This window comes from Colias croceus, chromosome 3 (assembly GCF_905220415.1).
Source record: "Colias croceus chromosome 3, ilColCroc2.1".
Lineage (NCBI taxonomy): Eukaryota > Metazoa > Arthropoda > Insecta > Lepidoptera > Pieridae > Colias > Colias croceus.
The window spans coordinates 787,711-808,197 of record NC_059539.1 but is presented as its reverse complement, the minus strand read 5'-3'; the positions used below and the strand labels follow the sequence as shown (position 1 = coordinate 808,197).

At 33.3% G+C, this 20,487-nt stretch overlaps 1 protein-coding gene across 1 annotated transcript; it reads left to right on the top strand.

Moving 5' to 3' along the window:
- The first annotated feature begins 645 nt into the window (after positions 1-645).
- LOC123705878 (sodium/potassium-transporting ATPase subunit beta-1-like) lies at positions 646-19,023 on the top strand. Its single transcript, XM_045654958.1, has 7 exons — positions 646-870; positions 15,867-15,995; positions 16,542-16,655; positions 17,014-17,114; positions 17,525-17,623; positions 17,765-17,918; positions 18,549-19,023. Exons 1-7 carry the CDS (start codon positions 729-731, stop codon positions 18,704-18,706), a joined length of 897 nt encoding a protein of 298 aa, XP_045510914.1. The 5' UTR covers positions 646-728; the 3' UTR covers positions 18,707-19,023.
- The last annotated feature ends 1,464 nt before the right edge of the window (positions 19,024-20,487 follow it).

The window sequence follows — 20,487 nt, the reverse complement described above, 5'->3', positions numbered from 1 at the left end:
ATGTGGTAATAAATAATTAATTAAAATTTTAATTAATTTTAAGATAAGTATGTATTTTTATTCTATTTCGATAGTGAAATTTAAAACATGAAGATAACGAATTTTCACTTCGATTGCATTTATTTGCGAGTGTTATAAATTTTACAGGGTATTTTTGTATGTAGTACTTATTGTACCTAACTGTCTGTTATTACACTCATCAATAATTATAGAAATATTAATAGAGAAAGGATTGGATTTTATTAAAATTTCGTGTGCTGGGTTCGAGTCTCAGACTGCATAGTAAATAAAAAAATATTCTGTATATAATTTGTTGAGCGATAAGTCATTTTGAACGTAGATTTATTAATTTAAAAGTCCTTTGTTCAATTCCTCTGTGAACAATGTGTAATAAATTAAGTCGGTGCATGTAAAATTATGCATATTGAATATAATATTACAGTAGCTGTATGATAGACACCTAGTTAGGTACCTACTCAATTTGTTCATTATTTAGTGTAACTGGTGAAAAACAGTACCCTCACCATCCAAGTCGGACAATCTATATTTACACAAATAAAATGTGGGCAGAAATGTGTTGTGTACATCGATCGTTCGCATATGTCATACGATTCCAAACACGTGCGTATGCGCAGACCGCAGCCCGTAGGGCGCAGGCCGCAGTTGCGTTCAACCCGCCGAGGATAGCAGACGTGTTTATGAAAAGTTAAATTATAATATATTGTGAAATGGCGGGCAAATCGAACGGTGTTGATTCGTCGGGCTGGGCTCGGGCGCCGCCTGAGGCTGGGCCTCTCTGGCAGAGGGTTTGTAAGGCGATCTACAATCCACAGGAGAAAAGCTTTTTGGGAAGGACGCCGAAGCGATGGGGTGAGTTTGTATTATATAAATCTGGTTTTAATCCCCTTTTGTACCTAGGCATTGTTCTTTTTGAATGACCTGGATTTACCGTTTCAATGGATTAAGAATAATAAGTACTAATTTTTTTGGCTGCAAATAATTGTTGTTTATGTGATAATGTGTTCAAAGCAAAACATAGTTTAGAAGGGATTAATTTTAAGAGTTTTTTTCTACGTGAACAAAATTTATCAAATTTAGCTCAGCAGTTCAGGCTTCAGGCTCAGCAGGCAGGTCCTGTAACTTTCTAAAATATATTATTATTACATAGTTATAGGTTGAGAGATGCAATTTTGGCTAACAATTTGCATTTAGATTAGGTGTATGATTGTGGCAGGTACCTATATTATTCATTTATCAATTGTATTTTGAATGCATTAATTATAGATAGCGCGCTTTTTTGTTTGTTTTCGATTACTCGGAAAATATACCGCACGCATGGTATGGGAGATGTTTTGGTGATAGGGACGTAAAACTATTATTAACACGCTTTTATTAGCTTCACCTGTGTGTTTGTATGTAACCGACCCCTTTAAAATCGATTTTGAACAGTGGGTCTTCGCTATTAGATAGTGATATACGGACAGATTTAAAATTTAATTTCTAATTATGTACACTATAATGAATAACCAACCTATGCATAAATGTCGGCCAATAAAATATTTATCACCGTTTATTTATTATGTATTGTTTTTATAATCATACGTGATACGTCATTATTACGTTTTAATTTTGTGGAGTTTGGTAAATTGGAAATAGTTCTAAATTTCTATTATATTTACATATAATATAATATTAATCAACAATTATTAAAATTAACATTGTATGTATATTAAACTGTAATATACAGCTGTATATTACTTATCACCAAACACAAAGTTCACCTTATTTTATTCAAATTAATCTTTGTTAATTTTTAACTTTTTGAAGTGAAACTTCTATATCGGCGTTGGAAAAAATTTAGTGTAACATTTTTTCGTTACGCGTTACATTTTTCCGTTACGCGCCATCTTTTTCTTATCCCTACCACGCGTGATTCGACGTATTTCTGTAAAGTTGAATATAGTAAATTATTAAAAAGAAGGTCATAAAGAAGTTTCACTTCTTACGTGTGTACACTAGTACACGCACACATTTTTTAATATGTACACAATTTTTCACAAAAAAATTTCCCTTATTGAAGTGAAACTTCTTTATCGGGGTTGTTAAAAAATTTAGTGTAACATTTTTTTGTTACGCGTGACATTTTTTCCGTTACGCGCCATCTTTTTCTTATCCCTACCACGCGTGATTCGACATATTTTTTGTAAAGTTGCATATGAGTATGGCCGCCAAATATTGTACAATAACAGTCGTGAAGTCGTAACACACCGTAACATACGTGACTGATAGTAACATACGTGATTTTGTTAAGCCTAGTGTACATTACAACTAATAATGCAGGAGATTTTTTTTACATTTCTGTTTTATATTGTTAATTAAATTATTTGATTAAATTACTTTAAAACTCAATAAAACAAATTTAAATATTAAAGAAAAAGTTTTATTTCTCAAATTTTGTATTTCTATAATACTTACAAATGCAAGAATCATTCACAACTTATGATATTAATTACGAATACGAATTATTATAGTAAAAAAGTTACTAACTTCCGAAACATGATAGTTTTTGAAGTGGGTTCTCTTTATGTAAAAAAGTAAATTTTTAAGTTTAGATTCTCTAGTGAGTACTGTTGGTGAAAAGAGTTTGTATAAACAAATGTGTATGTCAAATACCTATGTGTCATCTTATAATTTCTCTCTTCCGTCTTTACCCTTCGTACTCTACGCGCATCGTCTAATAAAGAATCTTAAGTTTATTTAACAATCTTTGCTTTTTCCTTCCCAAAACCCATCAGGTTATGGGCCCAGGACGTTATCTTTGCTCTGTATATAATTATTTTTGAGTTTTGGCAGAATAAAAGTAATTTTATAAATAAACTAAAACGCCCGTCCATACATGTAAAAATGGCGACATCGACATCGGTTTCGACTTTAGCTCCTGTGGAGAAGTTGAGCGGCATAGAAAACTACAGTAATTGGAAGTTCCAACTGAAAATGCTACTCATTCACGAGGACTTATGGGACGTCGTTTCGGAAGATAAAACTGAAGATGTCAAAGATGCGGCTCATATGAAGAGATCTCAGAAAGCTCTTGCTAAGATCTGTTTGTCAGTAAAGCCCTCGGTTTTTACGCATGTAAGGAACGCAGAGACGGCGCGGGATGCATGGATTAATTTGCAAAAGGCGTACGAAGACAAGGGGTTGTCAAGGAGACTGAGTTTGCTTCGTCTTTTGTTTGCAACAAAATTATGCGAATGTGAAAGCATGGAAGCTTACGTTGCGAAGATTAGCGACCTAAGTCATCAGCTGAACGATATTGGTTCACCTCTGGAAGATGATTTCATTGCAGTTCTCTTACTGAGTGGCTTGTCGCAAGACTTTGATCCACTCATAATGGCACTTGAAAATTCTAATATCAAGTTGTCGAGTGAAGTGGTCAAAACGAAGCTCATGCAGGAGAAGCAACGACGTGATGAAAAAGGTGACACGAGTTCAACAGCTTTGGTGGCGGCACGTAAGAAAATCAAATGCTTTAAGTGCAAGAAGCTTGGTCACTTCTCGAGGGACTGTAAATCTATGAAACCAGTTAAGGCGGAGAGCTCAACAAACCAGTTACTATTGACAGCATTATCAGCTTGTGTGCAGAATGATATATGGTTAATAGACTCTGGTGCGAGTAGTCATATGTGTCATGACAGGAATATACTAAATAACTTTGTTCCTGATTATGTGTCTGAAGTCAAGGTGGCTAATGGTGAAAAATTATTTACTGCTGGTCGTGGTGATGTAAAAGTAAATTTGAAATTAGGCATCAAAACAATCAGTGAAGTTTATCATGTACCGAACTTAGCTACAAACTTGTTGTCAGTCAGTGCGTTAACTAGGAAGGGTTTTAGAGTTATTTTTAAGGAAAAATGTTGTAATATATTCTATGGTAAAAAGCTAGCAGCTACAGCTGTACATAAAAATGGTGTTTATCAATTAGAAACTGCAGAATCTGTTAGAGAGCGTGATCTGTGTGTGGTAGGATGTGGTGGCTGTTCTATGTTTTCAGGGAATAGTGTAGAATCTGCGACTACCAAGGTAAATACAGAAGCTCAAGATTTAGTGCAGAAGAAAGCATCTGAGAGCTGTAAGAAAGAAACTGAGCTGAGTTTCCAGGCGGCTGCTAACTCTGTTACGCAGGAGACATGGCACAGGAGACTAGGACATCTCAATATGAGGAGTATGCATTTGTTAATGAAAGGTATGGCTAGTGGTATTACTTATGATAAATCACAGTTCAGTCAATGTGAAGCTTGTGTTAAGGGGAAGCTTAGCAAATTACCTTTTCCTAAGAAGGCACAAAGTAGGTCAAATGAACTGTTAGGTGTTGTACACAGTGATTTATGCGGGCCTATGCCAGTGAAATCTTTCGGTGGTGCTAGTTACTTCCTCACGTTTATTGATGATTGTAGTAGGAAAACATGGATTTATTTTCTGAAAAATAAGAGTGAAGTTTTCGACAACTTCAAACATTTCAAGGCAATGGTGGAGAACCAAACCAATAGAAAAATAAAATTGTTGAGGACGGATAATGGAGGCGAATATGTCAATTCTATATTCCAGGAATATTTGAAGGATAACGGCATCATTCACCAGACTACCATACCGCACTCGCCTCAGCAGAACGGTGTTGCTGAGCGGGCCAACAGGACAATCGTCGAGAAGGCTCGTAGCATGTTACGAGACGCAGGCTTAGATGGGCAGTTCTGGGCAGAAGCGGTCAATACCGCTGTTTATTTGAAGAACCGATCCCCTACAAAAGCAGTCTACGGTAGCACGCCAGAGGAAAAATGGACTAATGAGAAGGTGAATCTTAGCCATTTACGTATATTTGGTTGTGTGGTTTATGCCTTGACACAGAATCGTAAGAAATTAGATTCAAAATGTAAACCTTACATTTTTGTAGGATATTGTGAAAATAGTAAGGGTTATAGATTGATTGATCCAGAGAATCTCAGCAAAATTATTAAATCAAGGGATGTTGCTTTCTTTGAAAACAAATTCTATACAAAAAACACTGAAAAATGTGAAAATGGTGATTTTTTCATGATGATAAATAATTTACAGACTGAGAATTTAAACTCAAATGATTCTCATGTTGAAGTGGCACAGTCTGAAAATTCACTATCACCAGAAAAAGGGGAAGAAAATGAGATTGTAACTAATCCCAGAAGACAGTGTATTTTTGAGTTAGATGACTCTGACAGCAGTAGTTCTGTTGATCCTTCCGATGTCACTTACATTCCAGGTGAATCGACACTTGAAGATGCGATGGATACATCGGAATATGACAGTGCGTGTACTGCAATGCTGACCTGCATTGGAGATGAACCAGAGACAGTTCAAGAAGCTCTAGGAGGGGCTGAAGCTGTTCACTGGAAGAAAGCAATGGCTGATGAGTATCAATCATTTATTAAAAATAAATGTTGGACATTAACTGATCCACCTAAAGATCAAAAACCGATTAAGTGCAAGTGGGTTTTTAAGAAAAAGAAAGATCTTGATGGAAATCTAAAGCAGTATAAAGCCAGATTGGTAGCTAAAGGTTTTACACAGCGCTATGGAATTGATTATACGAGGAAACTTTTTCTCCAGTGGTTCGATATTCCACTATTCGCATATTATTGGCTTTAGCAGCTGAAAAGCAGATGGATATCGATCATTTGGATGTAAGAACTGCTTTTCTAAATGGAGATTTGCAAGAAAAAGTTTTCATGGAACAACCGGAAGGTTATAAAGTAAAAGGCTGTGAGCATAAAGTATATAAATTGCATAAAGCAATTTATGGCCTAAAGCAAGCTTCGAAGTCTTGGTATGAAAAGATAAACCATGTGTTGGTTACAAAACTTTGTTTCAGAAGACTGTCCTCAGAGCCCTGCGTGTATTTTAAATCAAATGGTGAAGAATTAGTCATCATTGGGTTGTATGTGGACGATATATTATTATTTTCAACCAGAAATTCACAAATGAAAGTTGAAATAAAGAAGAAACTCATGCAAGAATTCGAAATGAAGGATTTAGGGCCAGCCAGCCATATACTTGGTATGCGCATCACAAGAAACCAAGATAATATCTATCTTGATCAGTCTAGTTACATAAAGAATGTTTTAGACCGTTTTCATATGACTGACTGTAAGCCAGCTCAAACTCCAATGGAATCGGGATTGAAACTTGTAAAGGCTGATAAAAAGGAGGAGAATTTGGAATATAGAAATTTAATTGGTTGTTTAAATTATATTTCAGTTAGCTCCAGGCCAGACATCGCGCACGCGGTAAGCATGCTGAGCCAGTATAATGATTGTTATGATCAGCGTCATTGGAAGGCCGCGAAACGCGTACTACGGTATTTAAAGGGTACTGTAAACTACAAACTTGTTTTTAGTAGAAGTGGTCTAGACATCAATGGGTATATTAATGCTGACTGGGCTTCGTGTGAGGTCGATCGTAGGTCGTACACTGGGTTTGTGTTTCAAATTGGGAACTGTTCTGTATTGTGGGAAAGTAGAAAACAGCGAACAGTCGCTCTTTCTAGCACAGAAGCAGAATATATGGCTCTATCAGATTCTTGTAAAGAAGCGTTATTCATAAGAACTCTGTTGTATGAATTGTTAGGTAGGCATTGTTCTGTTACGATTTTTAATGATAACCAATCAGCACAAAAATTGTGTAAGAATCCTATGTATCATGCTCGTACGAAACATATAGATGTGCGGCATCATTTTATAAGAGAAGTTGTAAAAGATAATATTGTTAATTTGAATTATTTGTGTACTTCTGAAATGACTGCCGATATTTTAACAAAACCACTTACTAAAGAAAAGCATTATAAGTTTGTAACGTGTTTAGGTTTACAATAAATTTGTTAAATTCTTAAATTGTAAAAACTAAACTTGTTTAATTTTGTACAATAATTATGTACCTACACATTTGTTTAAGGGCCAGTGTTGGTGAAAAGAGTTTGTATAAACAAATGTGTATGTCAAATACCTATGTGTCATCTTATAATTTCTCTCTTCCGTCTTTACCCTTCGTACTCTACGCGCATCGTCTAATAAAGAATCTTAAGTTTATTTAACAATCTTTGCTTTTTCCTTCCCAAAACCCATCAAGTACTACCCCTAAGAGCCGCTCACGGATGTTACGTAACACAATAGTAACACATGGTATCATTCGTGAATAAAAATATGGTTGGACATAACCTAAAAAGCCTTTATTCGCCAAAGTATTGTAGTAATAAGACGCCGCATAGTTTGATTTGTTACTAGGTCACTAAAGCTACACACATAATTTAAATAATATAGTAAATTTGTATTCTTACCTTGCATAATTCTCACTCAAAATTATTAAAATGTTGCGAAGCAAAAATGCCGACTACCTTTCGATTAACTTTGACAGTAACAAAATGGCGATTTTTCTTCTAAAGGTTGGCCAACATGTAAATCGGTGTTGCCACTACTTAAAAATATTTTTGTGGCTTGGATATCTAGTTATTTAGGGTGTTATTTCATGGTAACCGTGCGTGAAGTATCATTCGTGAAAAAAAGTGGGACATAGTTTTAAGTGAGTTTTATATTAATTTCTTTTATGTTATTTTTATTAGAACTTGTTAAAACTATCCACAAGTTTACAGAATAATTTAGAAATACCAAAATTTTACAGGTATCAATAGATTTTTGCATAATTTTGTGACTTCAAAGTGTGAGATGACTAAGTGGGACACATGATTTTAGTATGGAAAGGAAAATAAGCATTTCAAAAAATTGAATGTACAATTTTTGGCGGCCATACTCATATAGTAAATTATTTTTTGAAAAATAAGGCCATAAAGAAGTTTCACTTCTTTATTTATATAATTTTACACGAATATTAATTGTAATAAATTGTAATTGTAATTGTATGTATGTATGTTTAATAATAAATAAATTTAAATTTGACTTCTAATACATGTGTACACTAGTACACGCACACATTTTTTATGATTTAACTTCTTTTCAATTTTTTTTTATTTAGAAATATGCAGTTGTGTTTCTAAATTCAAACAAAAGTTCAAACTGCCGGCAATAAACCGCCCGGAAAAAACTAATAATATAAAATGATGGAAGCCAGGGCCCATTTAGGTGGTCATATAAAGTTATACCGCTCACCTTGGTACTTAATAATATAAAGGAAACAATTATCATCGATACTCGTGCACTTTGCATAGTTTTTCCTAATTTAAAACAAGCGAAAATTTAAAAAAGAGCGTGTGTGTCGACCATCCGTGTCCGAAGTCACACTTCCTTGCCATGATTTAAAGATGCCCACCAAAATCGTCGACTTGACGTGACGGTATTTCCATGACACGATCTTGAAATTACTCTCAACGCGCCTTACGCTCAAGTTTCACTTGAAAAATGTCATAACAAAAGTTAATTTAGTTGCAATTTTAGTCGAGTTTGACTAATTCATTTTGAAATTATACCCATAGTACAAATACTTACCTACAACTTGGAAATTTCACAGTAAAACATATTAATACCGATAAACTTACCTATTTGATTTGACAATAATATTATTGAAATTGCCCAAAAATTCAACCATAAAAAAGACTGCTAGGTAATAATTGAGAAACTTTCGTGTTTATTCAAAGCCTTTGTTTCAGACTGATCAAGTCTGTAATTGGCTGTTACTAGTTCAAAACAAATAGATTTTCTTGCCCAGATACACAACACTCACACTACCAGTATACAATAACGACATCAAATATTTAAACGATTTAATACGATACTCAAATATTATGATTATGTGCTTGCATTACTCCTATGCAAGCAGATTGTTTATCAAAACAATGGCTATAGTTCGAACACGATCTATATAGGGCTATGGTTTCTGGAATTGTGAAACTTACGTAATTATTTGTTATGAATTTCTATGTATAGACAGAAATGAAATATACAGGGTGTCCCACTGGCCACTACCGGTATACTTACTCTATGCGGTATACTAAGCGCGAAGAGACTTGTAGTCTTGCATACACTGATCACGTAAAAATACTTAGATAAACAACAAAATTACGCCAAACATTTTTTGCTAAATTTTTCCTTAAAATTCATGTTTTCTTCTCTAGCTTCGCGCAGCCGCATATAATATAACGCTTCGCTAATGTGAGCATTTTGTCTATGAAAACATAATCACGATAGCTCACGTGCGGGTGGCAAAGTTGGGCGGGTTGCTTGTAAGGGGTGTACCTACACAAACGGTCTTACTAATAAAATGTTATCCATTCGCTATGCAATGGATTAGTTATTGCAATAACCTGTCTTGTTTTTATGATTGACGTTTCACGTGAGCAACAGCAGGACACAGCTATGGTAGAAAATGGTAGTAAGGCCGAAAGAGTTTTAAGAATTCATAAAAAATGCATCTGGAATTTTATAAGTATTTTTTACGTACTCAGCGTATACCTACAAAACTATTACGTCCATTGAGCTTAAAATACCGACCGACGCGACGCGACGGTGGGACACCCAGCAACCCAGCATACCTACGGACTGTGAGGAAATATCTTAGAAGGAATGTTTAAGTTTTATTTTGGTTTGGTCAAGTTTGGCAACTTAAATAATAAATACGTGGGCGGTGGGGCAGAGTTTGAACTTTACTTAAACACTTTTTAATTTTAATCAATTCTATGACTGATATAGAGATTCGTTCTTTTTCACTGAGGGTAAATAAATTGAAAAGCTGATGATGCTCAGTGGTATTCTTCCAAGTGCAAAAGATTTCTAAGATCTCCTAAGACCTGAGACTCCTTAAACCAAAATGATCTTAATTATACCGACTTCTTTTCAATTTATAAAATTTAAAATTCAGATTAAGGTTGAGGAAACCTTATTCTGTTTTTTACACTATCTAGCTCAATTAAATAGATAGCTATTAGTTACCAAGTGCAAATATTGTCATAATTATAAAGCTATATGTACATATCTTCCTACGTTTGTACAATAACGTTGTTTTAATAAATTAGCATTGCATTATGCGTATAGTTACTAGCTCAATATATTATATTTATTATAATGTACTGTTTTATAGGTATGTATGGCGATTTAACGAATAATACTAGTTATTTTCACAGACAATTCGATAAGAAAAGTAATTTTTAATTATAAAGTATTATTTTAAATACACTGCAGGATATTATATTTTATTCATTTATTGCCAAATGTTGAAATTGGATACATAACAAAGATTAAAGGTTATATTTAATTACTAGCTTCCGCCCGCGACTCCGTCCGCGCGGATGTCGGTCTTCGCGTGGATGGTTATTTCTCCATTTTGAGTAGGTACCTCTGTCAATAACATCTTATAAATATCTATTGGACCCAATTCCCAAATACGGCTAGGCCTATAATAATACGCAACGTGTGTTCGCGGTTCTACGGAACAACGTCTATGGATAAAACTGAAAAATTAAGATTAATTTTTTTCTACGTATTTTTCCAGTATAAAAAGTATCCTATTTTACGCCCAGGATAATAAGGTATAATTATACCAAGTTTCATTGAAATCGAACCGCTAGTTTTCACGTGATGCCTTCACATACAGACAGACAGACAGACAGACAGACAGACAGACAGACAGATAGACAGACAAAAATTTTTTTAATCACATATTTGGGTTTGGTATCGATCCAGTAACACCCCCTGCTATTTATTTTTTCAATATTTTCAATGTACAGAATTGACCCTTCTACAGATTTATTATATGTATAGATACGTTTTAAATTTCGTTATTGTTTACAAAACTGAGGTAATTGGCACGTTTGTTTGTTTTGATTATAATTGTCATAGTCATTAGTCATCATAACATCGGGGATAAATTAAATATTAATTACAATATTTTATACAAATTTCGAAACTGTGGTATCTGTAAGTAGTTAAACTCCTCCCAAACGGCTTGACCGATTCTCATGAAATTTGCCTGCATATCGTGTAGGTCTGAATACGGTCAACATCTATTTTTCATACCCTTATGGCCTCAGTGATAAGAGTAAGCCAAAGCAAAGTTTGCCGGAACAACAACGTTGGCATCGAGATAGTTGAAGACCAGAGATTATGATCTCTGACTACACTAATTTTTCTCAAATTACCTGAAGTAAATTGAGGAATTATACCGTCTTCCTGCGATAATGACTGATGTGCATGTAGGTAAGCGAAGTCGTGGGCGGAAAGCTAGTAAGATTTAAAAATACTTCTGATAATATAATGCATTTTTAATGGGACATAACTTTTTAAGTCAATTAATATTCGATCGAGTAAATTTATCTTTTAATGTTATAAGCTTTTATAAGCGACTGATCTGTTTGGTATTTTACTAATCAATCTACTTTTCTTAATAACTTCAGGAGGAAGCGAACTCTTGCTATGGAATCGCTATCTATAAGGTCAAGGAAATGGAAAATTATGTAGATTACGTATACGAAGACCTTCAATATTAAAATAACTCATACCTAATCGTTACGCCCTTTATAAACAGTAAAATCTGCTCACCAAATGCTTTACGATTTATAAACATTCTTTATTAGATTTATGAACTTCAAAAAATAGTTCACAATTAATTAAGACGGTGGTTTATAAATAATATCTAGGAAATCCAATTTATTTACTCACATTGATTATTCAAATCACTTCTAGTCAGATATAATCAGCAATTAGACATAATTCAATTTTAATTTTTAGGGCTTTCTACATTGAGTTAATGTCTTTCTAGCTTTATTTTTTACTAGCTGTGCTCCGCGGTTTCACCCGCATTTCTCCGCTCATGTTGGTATTATCGTGATGATATATAGCCTTGCTCGATACATGGGCTATCTAACACCGAAAGAATTTTTCAAAACGGACCAGTAGTTCCTGAGATTAGCGCGTTCAAACAAACAAACAAATTCTTCAGCATTATAATATTAGTATAGATTTCAAATGGCACGAATGTGAAATAGCAATATTGTTTCAGGTCAGTTAGTACTAAATTATTTGATACAGCGATAAAAGCATCAACATGTGTATTTAATATTTATGTTAATTCGAGCCAATATAAATCAGTATGATATATATTCCTCTGCCAAATTTTCAGTTCCGTGTAGTTTTTGAAAGGATGATAAACCAAAAATTTCATACCCATAACAAATAGCATATTTATCAGGCGCGTAGCTACCGCCGTATCTGCCGTATCAATAATTATACGGGGCCCCCGCGCCACCCCAACGTGCGTAAGCAAAAATTACTAAAAAATTCCCAAAATTTTTTTTTCAGAAATGATAAAAGTCAAAAAAAAAAAGCAATTTTCTCGCCTCCTGTGTGTTTGTAAAAATTTTGGAATAAGTGACAGATAGAAACTTAATTATGATGAATAAATATTTCTTAAATTTTATGCAAACATTTTTTTTTCTTTTGTGAGAAGTCTTTACCCTTCCTAAGGGCCCCCAAACAAATTTTTTATACGGGGCCCCGCCAAGGCACGCTACGCTTCTGATATTTATAATATTATTTAAATAGTATCATACATTTAAAATCTAGAATGACGTGTCCCTTTACATAAAATCACAGTAAATCTATGACGTGTGAATGGGAGACTGAAATCCACAATTTGGCAAAGACTTTGAACCATTCTATTGATGCTGCTGGCATCGTAAAGCGTGTTATTGACAATTTAAACGTTTCCAGTCTCTGTAAATACTCATAACTATTATCTATACCTGAAAGATGATTCACTAGATGAAATCCTATAGTGCCCATATAAATCCTATCCATAAGTTGTTTTATAAACTTCAGAGCGGTGAAGTTGTTAATATAAGGAAAGATTTAAATACAATTAAATAAGTTAATATAAGGATAGAAGGAGTGGATAAAATTGCCTTATCAACGGTAAAGAAAACGAGATCTGTAAACAAGTGATAACTGCGTTAAAAACAACCGACTTCAAACTTGCACTTGCAAAAATGCCCATAAAATAAAACTACTGGGCCTATCCGAATAAAATTTTTATGGGACCAATTCGACACCATTCCGCATCGAACAAAAAAAGAATCACGTAAATCGGTTCAGAAACCTCGGAGTAATCGGTGTACATACATAAAAAAAAACATATCGGCCGAATTGATAACCTCCTCCTTTTTTTGAAGTCGGTTAATAAAGCTGGTCGATACGCTTTCGGGATGTCTAGCTACATTTACATTGACGATACTCATCAATTAATTTATATTTTCTTTACATATTCATAAATTACAATCAAATTAATTAACAGCCGACTGAGTTAGATTTACTTAAATAGGTAAGTATGACGTTTGTATTCCATAAAACCTAGTTTCAGGTTCAGAATCGTCAAACTACTACTAAACGTTTATTATTTATCCTTTATCCATTATAAATGTTCGCAATTTATTCGCCACAGTCAATACATGACCCTCACCATTGAATATCTGATTACCATTTGAATAACCATCAGCCTTTACCACTCCTATACATTCAAGGACTTGTTCTTTTGTGGTCTTTCGAGCATGGAAGGGTGAGGCATTCAATATGCTTAAATACGTGTATTGAAGATTTTAGCTCTCACGCTTTTTGCTGAGTGTTTATTTTGTAGTTCAAGTGAAGCAGGCAGGATTAAGATTGTTGAGTAAACCACAGGAGTAAACTGCTTGTGAATATGTAGACGATGCGGGTAAAAACAATTCTAACAGTAGATTAATATGTTGTAATCCTTTATTGGCAATTTGTTAAATTAAACCTATTGTTGTGACCTTAGATATTAACATGTAAAGCAGTTAGATTACCAAAAATAAATAAATAAATAAATTAAATTAAATAAATTAAATTAATTTATTTTCTCATCACAAATATACAATAAACACATACCTACATTGTTAATGAGAGACTGGTGCCCGCGATAAGTATAAAATACTTGTGTTACGTTTCCATAAACTGCTGTTTATGGAAATTATATTATGAAGAAATCTGTTTTAGTACCTATGGACAAAGCTTTACGATGCAATTTGCCCAAGAATATGTGAAGCGTTACCACGTGGGCTCAGAGCTGTAGAGTGTAGACTGTAGATGATACTGATGTGCTTTTCAGTCATATTTTGATTTTAATCATTATTAACTACAGAGTTAATTTTACATTATTAGAATTCCTCGCTAAGTGGAAAAGGGTTCCTCAAATATAATTTTTTTTCACACGATTACAACCAAAATCTTGCTTTCAATTTGCACTTATTTCTTCATTCCATATATTGTATAATAGTGGACATTAGACATAAATTAGTTCTGTACATCACATTTATATAGCGGAATGACAGTCGCCGTGACGTCACATGAAACAGAAATAGCACAGACGCAATACCTTACTGTAAATATCGGAACTGACCTGATTGTTGAAAGTTTTAGGGTTAGTGTACCTTTCATGGTTTCATATTTAGTCACTGATTATTGTAAATGTGAGACCAAAAGAATATTTGATATGATTAGGAGATTCTTCAAGACATACCTAGAAGGCAGTAGCTTTAGTGTCCAGGATACCTATTTCTAACTCTTCTAGTACCTACAATACAATTTGTCTAGATATGTATATAGAAATGTTGCAAAACTTTGAAGTAATAATATCTACTATGTTAATTTATTAGCTCGGCTTCTCGATGCAAGCGAAATTCTGAGATTTCAGATAAAATATTATCTTAGGTAGGTTTATCAATGGCTCAAGTTTCATCAAATTAAACTTATGTTTTTTTTTTCTTGTAAACTTTACGATAGTTTTTCAATAACCACCGATTTGAAACGAATTCCCTCAGGTCACTTTTATGTGATGAACGTACAAAGGTGCATGGCAGTGCATTGTTTTATTCATAAAGTGCACGCATTGTCAAGGCTATTATTATAGAATACTACTTCTATTTTACGTACGTAATTATGCATAAGTTGCAACTAACTGGTAAAATCAGCAGTTTTAATTATAACCTGTTATGTAAACAACAGGCAACACCGCTTAATTAACTTTTCTTATTATGACTGGATAATATCATTTATTACTAACATAGCGGCATTTAATCGATAGCCTAGGCTATTAATGAAACGGTTGACTTATCCAGTTGGCTGCGACAAATACAATATTCAGAATACTGTAGACGAAATGTCCATGGTAGGTACATACTATAATAACGATGATATACAGAATGTATAGGTACTAACTTTTTTAGCATTTGAAGAAGAAACCTAAATGGAGATTCGAGATCCGAATGGACTTTGGATAAATATAACTATATACATTAGGGTTACAGGTCTCCTGTCCCCTCACACACGAATATACTAAATTTATGATGCCTGTCAGGAAGTGGACATTAATAATAAACGTTCTTGAGTGTCCATGTCCTAACTCGTTAGTAAAAAAGTATCCCCTAGTGCCTAAACTCACTAGGGGACATAGTAGGTGAAATTTAGGTCATTTTCCCTGACCGATTTGACGCATGGGCTTTTTGCCGATTCCCAGGACAATTGTTAAATTGCTAGGATAATTGAGATTTATATTAATATGTCTGTCTCCTTGGAATCGTAGTCGTATCCCGTAGGTATTTAGTATTTAAATTCTACATTAATATTAAACACGCATAGATTTATTTTCTCTATTCGATTTCCGATCCATCTCAAAGCGATTTTTAAACACTCTTTCATCAGAAGAAAGAAGTATTATTTCGGAGCGGTAATGCTATGCTTATTTTTAAGCCAGGGCGAGTGACAAGTCGAAAATAAGATTAAAAACGAAATATCTTATTTCAAATTAGATTTCTATCATTTCAGGTATAGTTCTGGCATTCTACCTGATCTTCTACGCGGTGCTGGCGTTGCTTTTCGCTACCTGCATGGGTGTCCTGTTCCTGACCCTGGATGATAAGAAACCTAAGTTTGTTCTAGACAGTTCTCTAATTGGTAAGTTCACGAAGTCTCAAGTAATATTTGGTTTTGAGCTTTACCATTTATATTAGACAAGCAGTGCTCCGCGGTTTTACCCACAGTGCTCCGCTCCTGTTGGTCTTAGCGAGATGATATATAGCCTATAACCTTCCTCGATAAATGGGCTATCTAATACCGAAAGAATTTTTCTAATCGGACCAGTAGTTCCCGAGCTCCAAACTCTGCTCCAAAAAAAATTGAAAGGCTTGGAACACAGAAATTAATTGTTCCTCTTTTTTGTTACTTGTAAAATATTTATTATAGATATTGTCATACAAAACAAACAACATATTTGATATACGTATTATTATTTATTACTTGCTTGGAAGTTTAAAACCACAGATGTAAAATAATACGTTAACATTTTAGACACCTCTAGGTACTTTAATATCAATTCAACCTTGCGGTATGGAAATAAGATAACTTAGAAGCGTATTAAAACCTTTTACAATATAATAATGAACATCAGTCTTAACTGATACTAAATATTGAAATAATAATAAACATCCTTTTAAATTTCAGGAGCGAATCCAGGCGTAGCATTCAGACCAACCGCTGGCTTTGGTCTACGCTACAAGAACACAAACACATCGAGTTATGATGTTTTTGTGGATGATTTGAAAGATTTCTTTAGTGGTAGGCTGAAGGTTCACTATGTAATACGATTAAAATAAAAATCTATAGTTGCACAGAGCTATGACGCCTAATAGACGTTTTTACCAGTACCATCTATATTTTATTAGTAACATCAGCCTTCTATACTAACTAATACATTATATTAAAAAAAGTTAAATATATATTGTTCTGTGCTAATGAATGCACTACGCTCACAAATATGTGTAGCTTATAAAAATAATAGAGAAGTTTCAGATACTGTATATGGGGTAATTAAGGAGATTGGAATAGACTTAACAAAAATAAAAATTTAAAAGGTGTGCTTAATTATTTACTCATAAGTAATGAACAAGTAAAATAAAAATTTAACACATTTCAGATTATGAAACCGAAGACTGGTATTCAGCAAAGAAAGACTGCAAAGCGGATGATAATTTTGGGTATCCAGACACGCCCTGCTTTTTTATTAAATTAAATAAGGTGAGCGTTAGACCATATAAAATACTAATATGTATAATATTCCATGCATTTTGACCACTAAGATTAGAAGATTTTTTCTAACAAGTGATAACTGCGTTAAAAACAACCGACTTCAAACTTGCACTTGCAAAATTTACAAATACCTACAGACAAAAATGCTCATAAAATAAAAACTACTGGGCCTATCCGAATAAAATTTTTATGGGACCAATTCGACACCATCCCGCCTCAACAAAAAAAGAATCACGTAAATCGGTTCAGAAACCTCGGAGTAATCGGTGTACATACATAAAAAAAAAAAATATACCGGCCGAATTGATAACCTCCTCCTTTTTTTGAAGTCGGTTAAAAAATAAATAAATTACTACTTAGGTACTAAATATAATTTTTTGCATTTTTTTCTTTTTCAGATTTACGGCTGGAAGCCAGAATACTACGACGTAAACAGCCTGCCCGAAGATATGCCGAGTGATTTACAGGAACACATAGGCGCATTGCAAGAGCTTGAGGTAAAAATCAGTAAAGTATTAATCAATTTCGATTATACATAATAATAACAATATACTTACACGCATCCAAACTTAAAAAAAATAGCGACTGATGATCTCGTTTAAATTCTGACCATTCATTAATTTGCAATTTGTTTCCAGCACCACCAAATCTGGGTATCCTGCAAGGATGAAGCAGTCAACGCGACAAACATTGAATACCCCTGGGGCAGGGGGTTGCCGGGTCGATTCTACCCCTATCTTAATGTAGAGGGGTATTTGAGTCCCGTTGTCGCGGTTAAAGTCACTTCTATACGTAAGTTTTTTTATATTATTTTTGGAGCAAGGTTGTTAGTCAGCATTTAGGTCAACATTTGAATTTGAGCTGTGAATAAAATCTTGTGTTATAGAGATTCAATTTTATTAACAATGTAGGTAAAATAAAAGTAAGATTGTATGATAATGTAAAATGATTCCATAGCCAGTACTATATTTATAAAATACTAGCGGTCCGCCCCGGCTTCGCCCGTGGTACATATTTCGCAATAAAAAGTAGCCTATGTCCTTTCTCGGGTATCAAAATATCTCCATACCAAATTTCATGCAAATTGGTTCAGTAATTTAGGCGTGATTGAGTAACAGACAGACAGACAGAGTTACTTTCGCATTTATAATATTAGTATGGATAATTTATAAAATTTAGATATAATACAATCCATTGGTAAATAATTACAATTTGTCATTTAATTTTTCGACTTTTATTAAATTACAAAATGGATTCTACATAACAAGTAATAATAATAACGTTCTTATCTTTTTTTGAAATAGAATTAATTGATTTTATATCGAAATTTCGTAATTTACTTCCTTTCGCATAGAATTTATTTATTTTAACATACGTAGTATATTATTATTAGTCTGTGATTTTAACTCGTATTTCTTACAGCCAACGCACAAATCGCGATCCGCTGCCGTGCCTGGGCCAAGAACATACACTACAACAAAAGCCTGAAAGAACCTTCTGGATACACCCGTATTTTGCTTTACATAGAGGATACAACCGGTTTCAACTCTACGGACACAGATGTCGCTGAAAGCAAATAAATGAGGTTTTATAACTCTTTAGTGTTATGGAAAAGTTTATAATTGGGATTCCAAAATTAAAAATGTATTTTTTGAAAATGTTTTTGGAAATATGTAAGTAACTGTGCACGTACTGTTTCTTAACGTTAGTTTTTTAAGCTAACGTTTGCAATCGTTAATTATTATTATACCGTCAAAATTTGATTTTGATTAAAATATCGGGTTTACACGTAAAATGATAATAATCGCAAACATTTTTTTTAAATTATTGTCACGTTTTATGGAATCTCATAATTGTAATTAGTGGAGTTATTTTATTTCATCATACGTGATCATACTATTATAATTTTACTAATGTAATATCACTTCTATGACCTAAAAACTTAAACGTAGGTTGTGCATTGTCACCCTTTTTTTATTGATAAGTAGATAATTTATTATTTTACCAAGGAAGTCAAATACAGCGTAATTTCATGCGTAATTTCTTCTACATACCTACTGTTTTATAAAAAAATGTATTTTTAGGTTATTTATTGTGATTATTTGGAGCCAAAAATTTTTGAAAATTTTAGATTTAATGACAAAAATAACCTATCTATTATTTTGTGCTTTTAATGTATTTTCTGTAATGGCTTAAGTCTTAACTTTAGCCAGAGCCAAGTTTTTATTTCGTTACTGTAAATAGAATATTGTAATGATTTACCGTGATTTCATTCCCAATGTGTATTTTATTATAAAAGCTAGAATCTAATAGATTTTATTAATAATAATGACACCAGTTTTAACCGCATTATTATTTAAACTGAATGTTATTGTTTTCTTAATCATCAGAACTATAAGTGAAAAAGAATATTTTAGTGAGTTAAAGAAAATAATGTCATAAGTATAATAAAATGGACTTACATTTGTACATACTTTTTAATGAATTAATTACATATTATGTATACCTGGAATAAGTACAAAATTATATAAAGATTTTTGTCAGTCATTTGTGAATGTTTTTAATAAAGATATGAATACTATGCGTTTGTTTTATTTTTAAAATACTTATTTTTAATCTAAATTCAATTCACTCCTACACGGTACATCTATTTACTATAAAAAACTAGCTTACCTCCCGTGGCTTCGCCCGCTTTGTCTAAAACCTAATAATACATTATATACTAAAAGATTCCTCTTGAATCACTCTATCTAATAAAAAAACCGCATTAAAATCCGTTGCGTAGTTTTAAAGATGGGACATCTCTATGTCAGAGAAAGCGACTTTGTTTTATAGTAGGTATGTAGTGATGCGAAAGATATTTCTATGTAACTTTCGAATAAATGTGTTAACTACCAGTTGATATTCATATCTTAAATCTTAATTCATTTCTACTATTTTAAATCCAAGATAAAAAATAATAATTTCCCAATCAAGAATAAGATAATATAGGTTCTATAATAATTTGATTTATTTTTGATTTTTGATACTTTTTACGTTAAAAACAAAGCATTTTCTATTTTTTTATTATATTGTAAAGGACCTCTAGATATATCTAATATGCAAAATTACACCGTAGTAACTATTTAGTAAACTTTGCCTACGTCAAGGCTTTTATCGTAGACATGCAAACCTTCCCGGTAACAAATACTTCACTATACATGTGCTAGATTCATCCAGAAAACTGATCACAAAATTTTCCATCCCCACACAACACGTAAGTAATTGAATTATTTCCATTTTCCATTAACTAGTACAAACAGGAGGCTCCGTCACTTAGCTAATAGTATCGAGACCTAATTGGTCAGGGCTGGGCGGGCGG

What these genes read in the sequence shown, in the direction of transcription:
- LOC123705878 (XM_045654958.1), top strand. Translation starts at nt 729, where the DNA reads ATGGCGGGCAAATCGAACGGTGTTGATTCGTCGGGCTGGGCTCGGGCG. An exon ending in TTTTTATTAAATTAAATAAG is followed by an intron (nt 17,115 to 17,524) that starts GTGAGCGTTAGA and finishes TTTCTTTTTCAG; the next exon opens with ATTTACGGCTGGAAGCCAGA. An exon ending in GGTTAAAGTCACTTCTATAC is followed by an intron (nt 17,919 to 18,548) that starts GTAAGTTTTTTT and finishes TATTTCTTACAG; the next exon opens with CCAACGCACAAATCGCGATC.